We start from the raw sequence: 21319 nt of genomic DNA on the forward strand, positions 1-21319 counted from the left end.
ATGCAGCCTGCACTCCCACTAACTCAGGTACTGCCCCCCCTCCCCCAAGCCTAGAAAATTCCCTCAACACTTACCCACAAGGAGCCACACAAAATTGGAGTCATGCTTGGTGAGGAACTCATCCAAGTCTCCAAAACTGGGGAAGGTGCTGTCGTTAGCTTTGGCATCCATGGCTACAGCTGTGGCTCAGTATGACAACCAGCACTGAAACATACCAAAGTGGGTCATAAGATGAGTATAGTGATACTCAAAGCAGACAGCCAAACAACTCTGTTTTTCAAAATCCATTCTTCTGGGAAAAGCCAGACTTAACATTTCTGTTCTGTCCCAGCACTAGAACAGATTCAACTAGTCAACTAATCATCAAGGCCTTTTCATGGTTGAATCAGGTGTGCCACAAGAAGTGCAACAGCTGAGGGACCCAGAGAAAAAGAAAGGTTTTCCAAACTAGTAGCCTACATTGTTAAATTATTTGCATGACATGCTAGTTGTTACGAACTATGAGCCAGGTTGTAAAACTAACCAGCATCTCTTGGGGTTCAGGCGTAAGCTAAGACGTGCTCTCTCACGGTACAGTCCGAACATTGTTTAACCTAGACACTTCCAGATTGTATACTGAACAAAAATAGAAAACGCAACATGCAACAATTTAAAATCTATGGATTTCACATTACTGGGCAAGGGCTCAGCCATGGTTGGGCTTGGGAGGGCATAGGACCACCCACTTGGGAGCCAGGCCCAGCCAATCGGAATGAGTTTATCACAAAAGGGCTTTATTACAGACAGAAAAACCTCCCCCCCACCCCACAGGTGAAGACAGATGTGGAGGTCATGGGCTGGCGTGGTTACACGTGGTCTGCGGTTGAGGCCGGTTGGATGTACTGTCAAATTCTCTAAAATGATGTTGGAGGCGGCTTATGGTAGAGAAATGAACATCCGATTATGTGGCAACAGCTCTGTTGGACATTCCTGCAGTCAGCTTGCAAGTTGCACACTCCCTCACCTTGAGACACTTGTGGCATTGTGTTAGGTGACAAAACTGCACATTTTAGAGTGGCCCTTTAATGTCCCCAGCACAAGGTGCACCTGTGTAATGATCATGCTGTTATTCAGCTCTTGATATGCCATACCTGTCAGGTGGATGTATTATCTTGGCAAAGGAAAAATGTGCATAAAATTTGAGAGAAGCTTATTGTGACTATGGAACATTTTTGGGATGTTTTATTTCAAAACATGAAACCAACACTATACATGTTGGTTTATATTTTTTATTTAGTATAGTTTTGAATGACTGGGGCCTAGTGTTTCTCAGGCAGGTCATGTGGAGTGAGGCAAGTGACACCTCTTACGTGTGTGTAAGTAAGGCTGAATGCACAAGCATGGTGTGTGTGTGTGTAGTCCAGTTGTTAAGCAGTAAAATGAGAGAACAGTACAGTGGTGAACACACACACACAGAACCAGAGCGTAAATCCCTACCTAATCCACCTGAGTTCGCACTGTGTAGACATTTTTTATAAAAACCGGACAGAGTGCGTGTAGTGAAGAAATTCTAAATGTTTATTACACATATGTTAATACATATTAATGGAGATAGTGCCTTCGGAAAATATTCAGACCACTTGATATTCCCCCCCACATTTTGTTACGTTACAGCCTTATTCTAAAATGTATTAAATGGTTGTTTTTTTCCCTCAGCAATCAACACACAATACCCCATAATGACAACATTTTTGCAAATGTGATATTTGTATTTTTAATACATTTACATAAGTATTCAGACCCTTTACTCAGTACTTTGTTGAAGCACCTTTGGCAACGATTACAGCCTTGAGTCTTCTTGGGTATGAAGCTACAAGCTTGGAAGACCTGTATTTGGGGTGTTTCTCCCATTCTTCTCTTCAGATCATCTCAAGCTCTGTCAGGTTAGATCGGGTTCAAGTCCGGGCTCTTGCTGGGCCAATCAAGGACATTCAAAGACTTGTCCCAAAGCCACTCCTGCATTGTCTTGGCTGAGAGCTAAGGGTCGTTGTCCTGTTGGAGAATGAACCTTCGCCCTCGTCTGAGGTCCTGAGCAGGTTTTCATCAAGGATTACTCTGGGGCGGCAGGTAGCCTAGTGGTTAAAGCATTAGCCAGTAACCGAAAGGTTGCTGGATCGAATTCTTGGGCTGACAAGGTAAACATCTGCCGTTCTGCACCTGAACAAGGCACTTACCCCCCTGTTCCCCGGTAGGCCGCCATTGTAAAATTGAATTTGTTCTTAACTGAATGTTGCCTAGTAAAATAAAAGGTTACATTTTAAATTGTAATTTTAAAAAACTTTCCCTCGATAGACGTCCCTGCCGCTGAAAAACTTCCAAAGCATAATGCCACCATGTGCCTTTTATGGTGTCTTTTGGCAAACTCCAAGCGGGCTGTTGTGTGAATTTTAGTGGAGAGGCTCCGTCTGGCCACTGTAGAGCTGCAGAGATGGGAGAACATTCCAGAAGGACAACCATCTCCACAGATGAACTCCAGAGCTCTGTCAGAGTGACCATCGGGTTCTTGGTCACCTCCCCCACCAAAGCCCTTCTCCCCCAATCGCTCAGTTTGTCCGGGTGGCCAGCTCTAAGAAGAGTCTTGGTGGTTCCAAACTTCTTCCATTTAAGAATAATGGAGGCCACTTTGTTCTTGGGGATCTTCAATGCTGCAGACATTTTTTGGTACCCTTCCCCAGATCTGTGCCTCGACACAATCCTGTCTCGGACCTCTACGGACAATTCCTTCGACCTCATGGCTTGGTTTTTGCTCTGACATGCACTGTCAACTGTGGGACCTTATCAAGACAGCTGCGTCCCTTTCCAAATCATGTCCAATCAATTGAATTTACCACAGGTAGATTCCAATCAAGTTGTAGAGACATCTCAAGGATGATCAAGGGAAACAGGATGCACCTGAGCTCAATTTTGATTCTCATAGCAAAGGGTCTGAATACTTATTTACATAATTGTTTTTTCTTTTTAATACATTTGCAAAAAAAGTTAAACCTTAAGTCGCTTTGTCATTATGGGGTATTGTGTGTAGATTGCTGAGAATTTGTATTTAATCCATTTTAGAATAAAGCTGTAAAGTAACAAAATGTGGAGGGTCAAGGGATCTGAATACTTTCCAAAGGCATTGTAAGCACTGCCGTTCATAAACACTCCTGTGCGTATGTGTGTTGAGTGAAACCAGGGGGCCTTCATTACGACGATACTGTTGCAAAACGTTTTGAACAGAAACCATTTATGCTACCCCAAATGCTGTTAAGTTTCGTTTTGTTCTTAAAATGGAAGCTACAGTTAAGTATTGTCTCTCTAAAATAAAGATTAGCTGCTGGATGAAGTTAAGGAAGTCTGCAGACTTCACTCCACTTCAGAGCATGGAAGAATCAATAATTTATAGATGTGTGCCAAACAAGTCACAGGCTATTCAGACTGGAATAGCAACATGTGGAAACCATACATTTAAAATTAACTTATACATTTAAATTAACCATACATTAACCATACATTTAAAATTTCCATTTAAAGACCCAGTGTAGTCAGAAATGTGTTTTTACCTGTGCTTATACAGTTGAAGTCAGCCAAGACCTCAGAAAAAGACCTCCACAAGTCTGGTTCATCCTTGGGAGCAATTTTCAAATGCCTGAAGGTACCACGTTCTTCTGTAGAAACAATAGTACGCAAGTATAAACACCATGGGACCACGCAGCCGTCATACCGCTCAAGGAGACGCGGTCTGTCTCCTAAAGATTAACGTACTTTGGTGCGAAAAGTGCAAATCAATCCCAGAACAGCAGCAAAGGACCTTGTGAAGATGCTGGAGGAAACAGGTACAAAAGTATCTATATCCACAGTAAAATGAGTCCTATATCGACATAACCTGAAAGGCCGCTCAGCAAGGAAGAAGCCACTGCTCCAAAACCGCCACAAAAAAGCCAGACTATGGTTTGCAACTGCACATGGGGACAAAGATTGTACTTTTTGGAGAAATGTCCTCTGGTCTGATGAAACAAAACTAGAACTGTTTGGCCATAATGACCATCGTTATGTTTGGAGGAAAAAGGGGGACGCTTGCAAGCCGAAGAACACCATCCCAACCGTGAAGCACGGGGGTGGCAGTATCATGTACTTCACAAAATAGATGCAATCATGAGAAAGGAAAATTATGTGGATATATTGAGGCAACATCTCAAGACATCAGTCAGGAAGTTAAAGCTTTGTCACAAATGGGTCTTCCAAATGGACAATAACCCCAAGCATACTTCCAAAGTTGTGGCAAAATGGCTTAAGGACAACAAAGTCAAGGTATTGGAGTGGCCATCACAAAGCCCTGACCTCAATCCTATAGAACATTTGTGGGCAGAACTGAAAAAGCTTGTGCGAGCAAGGAGGCCTACAAACCTGACTCAGTTACACAAGCTGTGTCCGGAGGAATGGGCCGAAATTCACCCAATTTATTGTGGGAAGCTTGTGGAAGGCTACCCGAAACATTTGACCCAAGTTAAACAATTTAAAGGCAATGCTACCAAATACTAATTGTGTGTATGTAAACTTCTGACCCACTGGGAATGTGATGAAAGAAATTAAATCTGAAATAAATCATTCTCTCTACTATTATTCTGACATTTCACATTCTTAAAAGAAAGTGATGATCCTAAATGACCTAAGACAGGGAATTTTTACTCAGATTAAATGTCAGGAATTGTGAAAAACAACATTCTTGCTTGAGAAATCACAGTGAGGTACATAATTGTTACCCAGAAATGCATTGGACCTTTAAGAACCCAGCAGCTTTTATATCACTTTGAAGAGCATTTGGAGTAAATGGTTTCTGTTGCAAAACATTTTACAACAGACAATGTTTTGCAACAGAATCATCGTAATGAATTCACCACAGAACTGTGAATCAGGATTGTCAAGTAACGACAGACAATTTTTCCTGAAAGTTCACAGGAGTGAATATACACCTAATACTACAGAAACTTGACAAACCAGATCAGAGTACAGTGATACAAAGCATGCCATGGTAGTAGATTATAAGCAGGAGTTATGACAAGATTTAAATACTATCTAGAGGACCTGCCAGACGCACTTTCTGAAAACCTAGTTGTCCAACCCCCTAGGTCATCATCACTTGGCAATGTTGTTATTTCCTTGTCGGTGATCCTTATCAGGTTGGCCCACCAAGCAGTCATGTTAGTGTAGTCTCTTTAGACAGACGGTTGCCTGCCTCCGTGCCTTGCTCCCAACGTTGCTCCAATGTCTTGGTGACCACGTTCACATGCGCACAGTATTCCGGATAGTAGCTCATATCCTGCTTAAGGTCTTATTCAAGATAAGCTGTTAACATGCACCTTTGATATCGAGCTCATGAGTTTCACTGTAACCATGAATGAACTGAATATTCCTAATTTAAGTACATGGATAAATAGAACAGTAACTGAAATAGGCACACTGGCTGTAGGTCTATAACAAATTCAAATCAAATCTAATTTTATTGGTCACATACACATACACATACGCTAGCAGATGTTAATGCCAGTGTAGCGAAATGCTTGTGGTTCTAGTTCCGACCATGCAGTAATATCTAACAAGTAATCTAACAATTTCACAACAACTACCTAATACACACAAATGTAAAGGGATGGAATAAGAATATGTACATATAAATATATGGATGAGCGACGGCCGAGCGGCACAGACAAGGTGCAATAGATGGTATAAAATACAGTATATACATATGAGATGAGTAATGTAAGATATATGTAAAAAATTATATAAAGTGACTATTGATCCATTTATTAAAGTTGCCAATGATTCGAGTCTATCTAGGCAGAAGCCTGCCTCTCTGTGTTAGTGATGACTGTTTAACAGTCTGATGGACTTAAGATTGAAAAACAGCTTCTGTCTCTCGGTCCCAGCTTTGATGCACATGTACTGGCATCGTCTTCTGGGTGAACAGGCAGTGGCTCGGGTGGCTGTTGTCCTTGATGATCTTTTTGGCCTTCCTGTGACATTGGGTGGTGTAGGTGTCCTGGGGGGCAGGTAGCTTGCCCCCAGTGATACATTGTGCAGACCGCACCACCCTCTGGAGAGCCTTGCGGTAGAAGGCGGAACAGTTGCAGTATCAGGCGGTGATACAGCCCGACAGGATGCTCTCAATTGTGCCTCTGTAAAAGTTTGAGAGGGTTTTAGTTGACAAGACAAATTTCTTCAGCCTCCTGAGGTTGCGCTGTTGCACATTCTTCACCACGCTGTCTGTGTGGGTGGACCATTTCAGTTAGTCCGTGATGTGTACGCCAAGGAACTTTAAAAAAACTTTCCACCGTCTCCACTACTGTCCCGTCGATGTGGATAGGGGGTGCACCCTCTGCTGTTTCCTGAAGTCCATGATCATCTCCTTTGTTTTGTTGACGTTGAGTGAGAGGTTGTTTTCCTGACAGAAGTGAGTGCTACAGGGCGATAGTCATTTAGCATCGTTTGAGGGTACCATGGTGTTGAATGCTGAGCTCTAGTCAATGAACAGCATCGTCTGTGGACCTGTTGGGGCAGTATGCAAACTGAAGTGGGTCTAGGGTGGCAGGTAAGGTGGAGGTGATATGATCCTTGACTAGTCTCTCAAAGGACCTTATGATGACAGAAGTGAGTGCTACAGGGCGATAGTCATTTAGTTCAGTGATCTTTGCTTCTTGGGTACAGGAACAATGGTGGCCATCTTGAAGCAGCTGGTCTGCGCATGCTCTGAGGATGCAGCTCGGGATGCCGTCTGGGCCAGCAGCCTTGCGAGGGTTAACACATTTAAATGCCTTACTCGCGTCGGCCACAGAGAAAGAGAGGGGGGGCCCGCAGTCCTTGGTAGCAGGCCGCTTCAGTGGCACCTTATTATCCTCAAAGCGGGCAAAGGTGTTTAGTTTGTCTGGAAGCAAGACATCGGTGTCCGTGACGAGGCTGGTTTTCTTTTTGTAGTCCGCAACTGCCTGTAGACCCTGCCACATACGTCTCGTGTCTGAGCTGTTGAGTTGCGACTCCACTTTCTCCCTATACCGACATTTTGCTTGTTTGATTGCCTTACGGAGGGAATAACTACACTGTTTATATTCGGCCATATTCCTAGTCATCTTATCATGGTTGAATGCGGTGGTTCGCGCTTTCAGTTTTGCGCGAATGCCGCAATCCATCCACGGTTTCTGGTTTGGGTAGGTTTTAATAGTCACAGTGGGTACAACATCTCCAATGCACTTCCTTATAAATTCACTCACTGAGTCAGCGTATAAATCGATGTTATTCTCTGAGGCTTCCCAGAACATTTCCCAGTCCGCGTGATCAAAACAATCTTGAAGCGTGGATTCTGATTGGTCAGACCAGCGTTGAATGGTTCTAGTCACGGGTACATCCTGTTTCAGTTTCTGCCTGTAGGACGGTAGGAGCAAAATGAAGTTGAGGTCAGATTTGCTGAAGGGAGGGCCTTGTATGCATCGCAGATGTTAGAGTAGCAGTGATCCAGTGTATTGCCCGCAAGCGTGCTACAGTCAATATGTTGGTAGAATTTAGGTAGCCTTATTCTCAAATTAGCTTTGTTAAAATCCCCAGCTACAATAAATGCCGCCTCAGGACATATGGTTTCCAGTTTACATAGAGCCAAGTGAAGTTCCTTGAGGGCTGTTGTGGTATCTGCTTGTGGGGGGGGGGGGGGGGGGGGGGGGGGGGGGGGGGGTATACACGGCTGTGACTATAATCGAAGAGAATTATCTTGAGAGATAATGTGGTCGGCATTTGATTGTAAGGAATTCTAGGTCAAGTGAACACCCCCGCCCTTCTTCCCAGAGAGTTGTTTATTTCTGTCGGCGCGACGCATTTAGAAACCCGGTGGCTGTACCAAGTCTGACAACATATCCCGAGAGAGCCATGTTTCCACGAAACAGAGAATGTTACAATCTCTGATGTATCTCTGGAAGGCATCCCTTGCCCTAATTTCGTCCACCTTATTGTCTAGAGACCGGACATCAGCGAGTAATATACTCGGAAGCGGTGGGTGGTGTGCACGCCTCCGAAATTCTGACCAGGAGGTCGCTCCGTCTACCTCTTGTGCAGCGACGTTGTTTTGGGTCAGCCTCTGGGATTAGATCCAATGTCCTGGGTGGTGGTCCGAACGAAGGATCCGCTTCGGGAAAGTCGTATTCCTCATCATAATGTTAATATCCAATAGTTCTTTCCGGCTGTATGTAAAAATGCTTAAGATTTTCTGGGCTAACAAAGTAAGAAATAATACAAAAAAAACTAAAAATACTGCATAGTTTCCTAAGGACTCGAAGAGAGGCGACCTTCTCTGTCGTCGCCATCTTGCCAACCTCTCACATGTAGCGAAATATACAGTTGAAGTCGGAAGTTTACATACACCTTAGCCAAATACATTTAAACGGCGTTTCTAATAATTCCTGACATTTAATCCAAGTACAAATTCCCTGTTTTAGGTCAGTTAGGATCATCACTTTCTTTTAAGAATGTGAAACGTCAGGATAATATTAGAGATAATTATTTCTTTCAGCTTTTATTTCTTTCATCACATTCCCAGTGGGTCAGGAGTTTGCGCCGACAGAGATGGCCGCCTCGCTTCGCGTTCCTAGGAAACTATGCAGTATTTAGTTTTTTTTTACGTATTAGTTCTTACATTGGTACCCCAGGTAATATTAGGTTTTATTACATACAGTCGGGAGGAACTACTGAATATAAGAGCAACGTCAACTCACCATCATTACGACCAGGAATATGACTTTCCCGAAGCGGATCCTGTGTTTTGCCTTCCACCCAGGACAATGAATCTGATCCCAGCCGGCGAACCTAAACAACGTCGCCGTAAAAGGGGCAAACGAAGCGGTCTTCTGGTCAGGCTCCAGAGACGGGCACATCGCGCACCGCTCCCTAGCATACTACTCGTCAAAGTCCAGTCTCTTGACAACAAGGTTGATGAAATCTGAGCAAGGGTTGCCTTCCAGAGAGACATCAGAGACTGTAACGTTCTTTGCTTCACGGAAACATGGCTCACTCGAGAGAAGCTATCGGAGTCGGTGCAGCCAGCTGGTTTCTTCACGCATCGCGCCGACAGAAACAAGCATCTTTCTGGTAAGAATAGGGGCGGGTGGGTATGCCTTATGATTAACGAGACGTGGTGTGATCATAACAACATACAGGAACTCAAGTCCTTCTGCTCACCTGACTTAGAATTCCTCACAATCAAATGTCGACCGCATTATCTACCAAGGAAATTCTCTTCGATTATAATCACAGCCGTATATATTCCCCCCCAAGCAGACACATGAACGAACTTTATTTGACTCTATGTAACCTGAGGATGCATTAATTGTAGCTGGGATTTTAACAAGGCTAATCTGAAAACAAGACTCCCTAAATTCTATCAGCATATCGATTGCGCAACCAGGGCTGGTAAAACCCTGGATTATTGTTATTCTAACTTCCGCGACGCATATAAGGCCCTCCCCCGCCCTCCTTTCGGAAAAGCTGACCACGACTCCATTTTGTTATTTCCAGCCTACAGACAGAAACTAAAACAAGAAGCTCCCGCGCTCAGGTCTGCTCAACGCTGGTCCGACCAATCTGATTCTACGCTTCAAGACTGCTTCGATCACGTGGATTGGGATATGTTCCGCATTGCGTCCAACAACAACATTGACGAATACGCTGATTCGGTGAGCGAGTTCATTAGAAAGTGCATCGGCGATGTCGTACCCACAACAACTATTAAAACATTCCCAAACCAGAAACCGTGGATTGATGGCAGCATTCGCGCGAACCACTGCTTTTAACCAGGGCAAGGTGACCGGAAACATGACCGAATACAAACAGTATAGCTATTCCCTCCACAAGGCAATCAAACATGCTAAGCGTCAGTATAGAGACAAAGTAGAATCACAATTTAACGGCTCAGACACAAGAGGTATGTGGCAGGGTCTACAGTCAATCACGGATTACAAAAAGAAAACCAGCCCCGTCGCGGACCAGGATGTCTTGCTCCCAGACAGACTAAATAACTTCTTTGCTCGTTTTGAGGACAATACAGTGCCACTGACACGGCCCGCTACCAAAACCTGCGGACTCTCCTTCACTGCAGCCGACGTGAGTAAAACATTTAAACGTGTTAACCCTCGCAAGGCTGCAGGCCCAGACGGCATCCCCAGCCGCATGTGCAGACCAGCTGGCTGGTGTGTTTACGGACATATTCAATCAATCCTTATCCCAGTCTGCTGTTCCCACATGCTTCAAGAGGGCCACCATTGTTCCTGTTCCCAAGAAAGCTAAGGTATCTGAGCTAAACGATTACCACCCCATAGCAGTCACTTCCATCATCATGAAGTGCTTTGAGAGACTAGTCAAGGACCATATCACCTCCACCCTACCTGACACCCTAGACCCACTCCAATTTGCTTACCGCCCCAATAGGTCCACAGACGACGCAATCGCAACCACACTGCACACTGCCCTAACCCATCTGGACAAGAGGAATACCTATGTGAGAATGTTGTTCATCGACTACAGCTCAGCATTCACCATAGTACCCTCCAAACTCGTCATCAAGCTCGAGACCCTGGGTCTCGACCCCGCCCTGTGCAACTGGGTACTGGACTTCCTGACGGGCCGCCCCCAGGTGGTGAGGGTAGGAAACAACATCTCCACCCCGCTGATCCTCAACACTGGGGCCCCACAAGGGTGCATTCTGAGCCCTCTCCTGTACTCCCTGTTCACCCACGACTGCGTGGCCATGCACGCGTCAATCATCAAGTTTGCGGACGACACTACAGTGGTAGGCTTGATTACCAACAACGACGAGACGGCCTACAGGGAGGAGGTGAGGGCCCTCGGAGTGTGGTGTCAGGAAAATAACCTCACACTCGACGTCAACAAAACAAAGGAGATGATTGTGGACTTCAGGAAACAGCAGAGGGAGCACCCCCCTATCCACATTGACGGGACAGTAGTGAAGAGGGTAGAAAGTTTTAAGTTCCTTGGCGTACACATCACGGACAAACTGAATTGGTCCACCCACACAGACAGCGTTGTGAAGAAGGCGCAGCAGCGCCTCTTCAACCTCAGGAGGCTGAAGAAATTCGGCTTGTCACCAAAAGCACTCACAAACTTCTACAGATGCACAATCGAGAGCATCCTGTCGGAGTGTATCACCGCCTGGTACGGCAACTGCTCCGCCCACAACCGTAAGGCTCTCCAGAGGGTAGTGAGGTCTGCACAACGCATCACCGGGGGCAAACTACCTGCCCTCCAGGACACCTACACTACCCGATGTCACAGGAAGGCCATAAAGACCATCAAGGACAACAACGACCCGAGCCACTGCCTGTTCACCCCGCTATCATCCAGAAGGCGAGGTCAGTACAGGTGCATCAAAGCAGGGACCGAGAGACTGAAAAACAGCTTCTATCTCAAGGCCATCAGTCTGTTAAACAGCCACCACTAACATCGAGTGGCTGCTGCCAACATACTGACTCAACTCCAGCTAACTTTAATAATGGAAATTGATGGAAAATGATCAAAAATGTATCACTAGCCACTTTAAACAATGCCACTTAATATAATGTATATGTATATACTGTACTCTATATCATCTACTGCATCTTGCCATCTTTATGTAATACATGTATCACTAGCCACTTTAAACTATGCACTTATGTTTACATACCCTACATTACTCATCTCATATGTATATACTGTACTCGATACCATCTACTGCATCTTGCCTATGCCGTTCTGTACCATCACTCATTCATATATCTTTATGTACATATCCTTTATCCCTTTACACTTGTGTGTGTATAAGGTAGTAGTTGTGGAATTGTTAGGTTAGATTACTCGTTGGTTATTACTGCATTGTCGGAACTAGAAGCACAAGCATTTCACAACACTCGCATTAACATCTGCTAACCATGTGTATGTGACAAATAACATTTTATTCGACACAACAGTGGTCAAATTTTTTATAGGATTGAGGTCAGGGCTTTGTGATGGCCACTCCAATACCTTGACTTTGTTGTCCTTAAGCCATTTTGCCACAACTTTGGAAGTATGCTTGGTGTCATTGTCCATTTGGAAGACCCATTTGCGACAAAGCTTTAACTTTGATGTCTTCAGATGTTCCTTCAATATATCCACATAATTTTCCTTCCACATGACGCAATCTACACTGCTCAAAAAAATAAAGGGAACACTAAAATAACACATCCTAGATCTGAATGAATGAAATATTCTTATTAAATACTTTTTTCTTTACATAGTTGAATGTGCTGACAACAAAATCACACAAAAATTATCAATGGAAATCAAATTTATCAACCCATGGAGGTCTGGATTTGGAGTCACACTCAAAATTAAAGTGGAAAACCACACTACAGGCTGATCCAACTTTGATGTAATGTCCTTAAAACAAGTCAAAATGAGGCTCAGTAGTGTGTGTGGCCTCCACGTGCCTGTATGACCTCCCTACAACGCCTGGGCATGCTCCTGATGAGGTGGCGGATGGTCTCCTGAGGGATCTCCTCCCAGACCTGGACTAAAGCATCCACCAACTCCTGGACAGTCTGTGGTGCAACGTGGCGTTGGTGGATGGAGCGAGACATGATGTCCCAGATGTGCTCAATTGGATTCAGGTCTGGGGAACGGGCGGGCCAGTCCATAGCATCAATGCCTTCCTCTTGCAGGAACTGCTGACACACTCCAGCCACATGAGGTCTAGCATTGTCTTGCATTAGGAGGAACCCAGGGCCAAACGCACCAGCATATGGTCTCACAAGGGGTCTGAGGATCTCATCTCGGTACCTAATGGCAGTCAGAATACCTCTGGCGAGCACATGGAGGGCTGTGCGGCCCCCCAAAGAAATGCCACCCCACACCATGACTGGCCCACCGCCAAACCGGTCATGCTGGAGGATGTTGCAGGCAGCAGAACGTTCTCCACGGCGTCTCCAGACTGTCACATGTGCTCAGTGTGAACCTGCTTTCATCTGTGAAGAGCACAGGGCGCCAGTGGCGAATTTGCCAATCTTAGTGTTCTCTGGCAAATGCCAAACGTCCTGCACGGTGTTGGGCTGTAAGCACAACCCCCACCTGTGGACGTCGGGCCCTCATACCACCCTCATGGAGCCTGTTTCTGACCGTTTGAGCAGACACATGCACATTTGTGGCCTGCTGGAGGTCATTTTGCAGGGCTCTGGCAGTGCTCCTCCTGCTCCTTCTTGCACAAAGGCGGAGGTAGCGGTCCTGCTGCTGGGTTGTTGCCCTCCTACGGCCTCCTCCACGTCTCCTGATGTACTGGCCTGTCTCCTGGTAGCGCCTCCATGCTCTGGACACTACGCTGACAGACACAGCAAACCTTCTTGCCACAGCTCGCATTGATGTGCCATCCTGGATGAGCTGCACTACCTGAGCCACTTGTGTGGGTTGTAGACTCCGTCTCATGCTACCACTAGAGTGAAAGCACCGCCAGCATTCAAAAGTGACCAAAACATTAGCCAGGAAGCATAGGAACTGAGAAGTGGTCTGTGGTCACCACCTGCAGAACCACTCCTTTATTGGGGGTGTCTTGCTAATTGCCTATAATTTCAACCTGTTGTCTATTCCATTTGCACAACAGCATGTGAAATTTATTGTCAATCAGTGTTGCTTCCTAAGTGGACAGTTTGATTTCACAGAGGTGTGATTGACTTGGAGTTACATTGTGTTGTTTAAGTGTTCCCTTTATTTTTTTGAGCAGTGTATTTTGTGAAGTGCACCAGTCCCTCCTGCAGCAAAGCACCCCCACAACATGATGCTGCCACCCCCGTGCTTCACGGTTGGGATGGTGTTCTTCGGCTTGCAAGCCTCCCCCTTTTTCCTCCAAACATAACAATGGTCATTATGGCCAAACAGTTCTAGTTTTGTTTCCTCAGACCAGAGGACATTTCTCCAAAAAGTACGATCTTTGTCCCCATCTGCAGTTGCAAACCATAGTCTGGCTTTTTTGTGGCGGTTTTGGAGCAGTGGCTTCTTCCTTGCTGAGCGGCCTTTCAGGTTATGTCGATATAGGACTCGTTTTACTGTGGATATAGATACTTTTGTACCTGTTTCCTCCAGCATCTTCACAAGGTCCTTTGCTGCTGTTCTGGGATTGATTTGCACTTTTCGCACCAAAGTATGTTCTAGAGGTTGACCGATTAATCGGAATGGCCGATTTATTAGGGCCGATTTCAAGTTTTCATAACAATCGGTAATCGGCATTTTTGGGCACCGATCATGGCCGATTACATTGCACTCCACGAGGAGACTGGGTGGCAGGCTGACTACCTGTTATGCGAGTGCAGCAAGGAGCCAAGGTAAGGTGCTAGCTAGCATTAAACTTATCTTATAAAAAACAATCAATCTTAATATAATCACTAGTTAACTACACATGGTTGATGATATTACTAGTTTATCTAGCTTGCCCTGCGTTGCATATAATCGATGCGGTGCCTGTTAATTTATCATTGAATCACAGCCTACATCGCCAAACGGGTGATTTAACTAGCGCATTCGTGAAAAAAGCACTGTCGTTGCACCAATGTGTACCTAACCATAAACATCAACGCCTTTCTTAAAATCAATACACAAGTATATATGTTTAAACCTGCATATTTAGTTAATATTGCCTGCTAACATACATTTATTTTAACTAAGGAAATTGTGTCACTTTCTTGCGTTCTGTGCAACAGAGTCAGGATATATGCAGCAGTTTGGGCCGCCTGGCTCGTTGCGAACTGTGTGAAGACTATGCTAAAAGTACCTATTAGAACATCCAATAGTCAAAGGTATATGAAATACTATTGGTATAGAGAGAAATAGTCCTATAATAACTACAACCTAAAACTTCTTACCTGGGAATATTGAAGACTCATGTTAAAAGGAACCACCAGCTTTCATATGTTCTCATGTTCTGAGCAAGGAACTCAAACGTTAGCTTTCTTACATGGAACATATTGCACTTTAACTTTCTTCTCTAACACTTTCTTTTTGCATTATTTAAACCAAATTGAACATGTTTCATCTGAGACTAAATTGATTTTATTGATGTATTATATTAAGTTAAAATACAAGTGTTCATTGTTCATTCAGTATTGTTGTAATTGTCATCAAATTGTCTCAATATATATATATATATATATTTTTTTTTAAATGGCCGATTAATCGGTATCAGCTTTTTTTTGTCCTCCAATAATCGGTATCGGCGTTGATCTCTAGGAGACAGAACGCGTCTCCTTCCTGAGCTGTATGACGGCTGCGTGGTCCCATGGTGTTAATACTTGCGTACTATTGTTTGTACAGATGAACATGGTACCTTCAGGTGTTTGGAAATTGCTACCAAGGATGAACCAGACATGTGGAGGTCTTTTTCTGAGGTCTTGGCCGATTTCTTTTGAATTTCCCATTATGTCAAGCAAAGAGGCACTGAGTTTGAAGGTAGGCCTTGAAATACATCCACAGGTACACCTCCAATTGACTCAAATTATGTCAATTTGCCTATCAGAAGCTTCTAAAGCCATGACATCATTTTCTGGAATTTTCCAAGCTGTTTAAAGGCACAGTCAACTTAGTGTATGTAAACTTCTGACCACCTGGAATTGTGATACAGTGAATTATAAGTGAAATAATCTGTCTGTAAACAATTGTTGGAAAAATGACTTATGTCATGAGCAAAGTAGATGTCCTAACCGACTTGCCAAAACTATAGTTTGCTAACAAGACATTTGTGGAGTGGTTGAAAAACAAGTTAATGACTCCAACCTAAGTGTATGTAAACTTCCGACTTCAACTGTAATATCAACTCCTGCAGAATTATACATTTCTCGCAGTGAAATTAAACAAATGTTAATTTTGTCTCGGGAACACGAGTGGAGAAATAGGATTTCTTTCAGCATCTCTTGAGAAAATGTGGATGGGCGTGAAATGTGTTCTTTAACACTTATGCAAGCAGACAGTATCTCAACCTCGACTTTGAATTGTTCCAGTCTTGTGTTGGATAGTCAAAGCCAGCTAGCTAACATAGCATCCCTCTGTTTGAGCATGGTGTTTGAGTACACTAAACTAGCTAGCTGCATTTTCTAGCTAAGTAAGTGGAAGTAAAACAAATAGATGAAATATAGCTCTCTCTCTCGGTGCTCCATTTTTGAAGAAATTAATTAGTTAACTGTTAAACTACTGTCTTTTTCTCTGAGTCAACTACTCAACACATTCATTGTATGCACTGTGCAGTGCTAGCTAGCTGTAGCTTGTGCTTTCAGTAGTAGATTATGTATCTGATTCTTTGATTGGGTGGACAACATGTCAGTTCATGCTGCAAGAGCTCTGATAGGTTGGAGGACGTCCTCCGGAAGTTGTCATAATTACTGTGTAGCCGGAAGATGGTGAGAACCACGAGCCTCCTAGGTTTAGTATTGAAGTCAATGTACCCAGAGGAGGACACAAGCTAGCTGTCTTCCGGCTAACCATGGTGCTATCCTAGAGTGCTGTTGAGGACACTGTAGACATTCATTGCAAATCTGTGTGTTTTGATAAATTATTTGGTGATGTGAATAAACGTGAATAAATTTAGTATAGTTATCTAAAAGGATAGCTTTAATGTTTTACTATTTTTATGAAATTCACTGAGGAGCATGGTCCTCCCCTTCCTCCTCTAAAGAGCCTCTACTGCTTAAATCTTTCAAGGCAGGCTCAAAAATGTTGCAATGGTAAATTGGATGTTTGACAACAGCATAAGTGAAGCAACCATCATGACAAATAGTTACGTCTGGCCAGATGAAATATACTGTGACGGTCATAAATGGGAGTATTTCTGTTTGTAAATTAGTTAGCTAAGAGGCAAGCTGGCTTAGTTAGCCAGCTAGCTAACGTTATGTGGCTTTCAGAACAAGAGTGAACGACCTTGCACTCTCACGATTGCAATGAATACTGGCTGCTGTGCACATCCATGTTTGGGGGGGGGCCGAATCGATCGTATTCAACGACCAGGGGAGGGTCCCCCGGTAATGATCAACATTTTGAAAACTACTTCAGTTAGTCAGTTAGCAAATTAGCTAGTAACGTTAGCTAGCTCGGTTTGTTTGCTGTGTGGGCACGAGCGCCAGTTTATACACTCGTCCGCTAACAATTAATTTGAGATTTGGGGAATTCTGAGGTCATCAATGTATCTACATGTTATGAACAAAACACACGAATAGGGTCATTTCAAGTAAACCAACAGACACTTGCAACGCCATGTCTGCCTTGCAGCATCGTTGACAGCCACGGTTCCCCAAAGCTTCAGGTAAGTAAGCTAATGACGTTTGCTATCTAGACTAGTTAGCATGTTACAACAGCCAGGCCGCACCCAACGACTTGGTCTTTCTCCGTATAGAAAGTCTAAGGGCAAAAACAGATAACACAAACCTTGATATACTTTGTATGGCATTCGATTTCATTTTGCTCCAATTGTTCGGGAGTTCTATCCTTTTGTTCTTTTAGACATCCTTAGCGGCTCTCCAGAATATTTACATGACATCTAGCCAGAGATATTAAGAAAGGAGGAGATAGGAATCTAATTGGGAAATGAATGGATGAACGTATAATCCAGCAGACTATCGACCAATCGCGATCACGTTGTTATGATCCGTCACGCAGATGCTAAGCAATCCCTTCTCAAAGTCAGGGTGAGTCGAGAAACGTGCTTATTTTACTGAAAAGTACGCAATTGTACGGTTCCAATGCTATACAATATTACATACGGCAAGTTACTTATCTCACATCTTGGTAAATATTTGTAATGTTGTACTTCTTGTTAACGAAATTCATGCTACGGTTGGGTTTTTGAGCTAGCGCCCAATTGACTTCCATTCACTCCTTGAAGGAGAGCTCTCCATGTCCCAGAATCGCCCAGAATGCACCGCACGGCCCATTGACGTAGCATGGGCAACGTACACAAATGGCGCTAATTTAGATTCCGTTAGAGTTTCCCATCTCCTCAAAAGTATCTCTGATCTAGCTAGTTTACTGTTTTTTTTGTCGCAAACACCACATGCAAAGTTCGACCAATGGGTAAATGGTGGTCGATGAATCAACCAATAACAAAGGAGTTTGTACATCCTACTTGAAGATAGGCATTTATTTCACCGTATCAACTGTAATGTTATATTATTATGCATGGACGCTACCTAATGCATTGGTTCTCTTTGTTTTTCGTAACGGGTCGCCAAATAACCTGTGGGAACTCCTTCCTATTCACGCATGTGATTGAGCTGCTTAATATCAAAGATGTTTACTGGCTTGCCTTTTGGCCGGACCTAGCAATCTGCCTATAGCAAGGTCCAGATAGGTATGTCCAGCCTGCTGGCCAGATAGCAAGGTTCGGCCGTCCAGAAAGCAAGGTCCGGTCAGCCAGATAGCTAAATCAGACCTAGCTATCTGGCCGGACCGAGATTTTTTATTTAACTAGGCAAGTCAGTTAAGAACAAATTCTTATTTACAATGACAGCCTAGCTATCTGGCCGGCCGGACCTATCTGGATCTAGCTGTCTGGCATTTGAGCTATAGACCAACTCCAGATGGCGTAGTAGCCCACTCCACCAGGGGTATGGTCTATTCATGGGCACTGTTCAGATGGAGCTCCCTGGACTCTGTGTTGCTGCAAGTTGGTCAACACCCATGACTTTCATGAGGTACTACAGACCTAATGTTATGTCCACACCAGCAGTGGGGTCTGGGGTTTTGAGCATGGCACGCTCTCAACCCAGAAAAGTGAGCATGCCGAGAACCTTGTACATACTTATCAACCGTCAGTGAAATGGATGTTCTATACAGAGGCCTTCCACTCTTGGTGAAGCATCATGTTTTAAGTTCAAGCTTTCAGCTTCCGTGTGTACATAGTTGTATACCACAGTTGAAATTATTGTAATGACCCGGCTGGGTCATAAAGAGAAAAGAGACGGACTCTAGGTGTGCAGGTCAGAACACAGGTTTATTCCTAAACTGGGCTATTGTTCAGGCCACAGCCCACGCCGCTAAATGCCGAACGTACACAATTATACCATGTCGAGTTAAGGGTCACTCTCATAGGAACAGATCAAGGCCCCGAACAGAAGAGAGAGAGATGAGACAGTAATCCCTATTTATGCATTTCCAAACCCCGCGGGATTACCCATCATACCCCCCCAACCTTTCCATCTGTCCTGACATATTTAACCCCTGCTAGTAGCCATGAGAACCATAACACACCCACAAACACAGAACACAATACCGGGTCGTTACATAATGTTACCCTGTTAGGGACTCATCTGGACTAAGTTAAATGGTGAGTTTTCCCACTCTGTTGTCCGAACGACCTCTTTGGTACAGCCTCTTCCATAGGCTGTTTGGCAACCTTTTTACGAAAATGAAAGAGAACGTTGGATTACCTTGGTAAAAGCCGCGGAACTTGCAGAGCAAGGGGAACAACTACTTCAAGGTCTCAGAGCGAGTGACGTCACCGATTGAAACGCTATTAGCGTGCACCACCTCTAACTAGCTAGCCATTTCACATCGGTTACATGTATACATCTTTATCTCAATCACATCGCGTGACAGGAAGGAGTTCACGTGACTTGTTTGGCGACCCGTTACTCTACTCAGACCCAAGGTAATCCAACGTTCTCTTTCATTTTCGTAAAAGGTTGCCAAACAGCCTATGGGAGAGGCTGTACCAAAGAGGTCGTTCAGACAACAGAGTGGGAAATTTCAAGGCACTTTCTGGAAGACTGTAGTAAATGTGTGTAAACTAATTGTAGTAAATATGCATACCATTTTGTATTGACATGTTTTTATCATCATGGATGCATTTACAAATGTTAGAGAATTATGCTGCATCAGCATGAAGGCCAGTGGGGTTAATAACATTATGGTTTCACTAGCATATACCATTAACCACCTCTAGTGGTGTGGAGGCTGTGCTTTGGCAAAGTGGGTGGGGTTATATCCTTCCTGTTTGGCCCTGTCTGGGAGTATCATCGGATGGGGCCAGTGTCTCCTGACCCCTCCTGTCTCAGCCTCCAGTATTTATGCTGCAGTAGTTTATGTGTCGGGGGGGCTAGGGTCAGTTTGTTATATCTGGAGTACTTCTCCTGTCTTATCCGGTGTCCTGTGTGAATTTAAGTATGCTCTCTCTAATTCTTTCTCTCTCTCGGAGGACCTGAGCCCTAGGACCATGCCTCAGGACTACCTGGCATGATGACTCCTTGCTGTCCCCAGTCCACTTGGCCGTGCTGCTGCTCCAGTCTCAACTGTTCTGCCTGCGGCTATGGAACCCTGACCTGTTCACCGGACGTGCTACCTGTCCCAGACCTGCTGTTTTCAACTCTCTAGAGACAGCAGGAGCGGTAGAGATAATCTTAATGATCGGCTATGAAAAGCCAACTGACATTTACTCCTGAGGTGCTGACTTTCTGTACCCTCGACAACTACTGTGATTATTATTATTTGACCATGCTGGTCATTTATGAACATTTGAACATCTTGGCCATGTTCTGTTATAATCTCCACCCAGCACAGCCAGAAGAGGACTGGCCACCCCTCATAGCCTGGTTCCTCTCTAGGTTTCAGCCTTTCTAGGGAGTTTTTCCTAGCCACTGTGCTTCTACACCTGCATTGCTTGCTGTTTGGGGTTTTAGGATGGGTTTCTGTACAGCACTTTGAGATATCAGCTGATGTAAGAAGGGCTATATAAATACATTTGATCTACCAAATGAAAGCTAGTGAGAAAATACTGTAAGTTAAGGCCACTGTGAGATGAGTCAAAGTTGCCACATGATAAAGCCTTACACACATTCCGATACATTTAGTATCATGTCAAACGGTAATTATGATGACAAAATAATGTCAAGACATGATACCGATATATGGCCTGGTATATCACATTATACCGCTAATAATTAATTCTATACACATGATGTACATTTCAAACTTACTTAAACAAACCTGTCTCTAGTCAACAATCAGCATGAATGCTCAGACATACAGTGCATACTGCAATACATGGTTCATAACCTGGACATGGCTGTTGTGGTCATTCAGTCAATAGATAGAGGAAGTCCAGATTGTTGTGCCATTATTGATATAAATGGTATCCAAACATTTACGTTTCACAAACAAAGTGGAGTCCCATCAAGGGCTTGTTGTACAACACAGACATGGAAGACACTAGACTCATGCTTTGAATAAAACAATGAATATTAGCAATAAAGGACAGCAGCACAAATCCAAC

The 21319-nt window shown here is 44.1% G+C and overlaps 1 protein-coding gene across 1 annotated transcript in view; it reads right to left on the minus strand.

Annotated features, from left to right (window-relative positions):
* Window positions 1-17584, minus strand: part of LOC120060368 (transmembrane protein KIAA1109 homolog) — a 145935-nt gene extending 128351 nt beyond the window's left edge. The window contains exons 1-2 of the mRNA XM_039009639.1: window positions 17479-17584; window positions 75-204 (exon numbers count right to left, since the gene is read on the minus strand). Coding sequence (XP_038865567.1) covers window positions 75-171 — 97 coding nt within the window. The 5' untranslated portion in view covers window positions 172-204; window positions 17479-17584. The remainder of the gene's footprint in view (window positions 1-74; window positions 205-17478) is intronic.
* Window positions 17585-21319: the final 3735 nt, after the last annotated feature.

Source organism: Salvelinus namaycush, chromosome 15 (genome assembly GCF_016432855.1).
Source record: "Salvelinus namaycush isolate Seneca chromosome 15, SaNama_1.0, whole genome shotgun sequence".
NCBI classification, from domain to species: domain Eukaryota; kingdom Metazoa; phylum Chordata; class Actinopteri; order Salmoniformes; family Salmonidae; genus Salvelinus; species Salvelinus namaycush.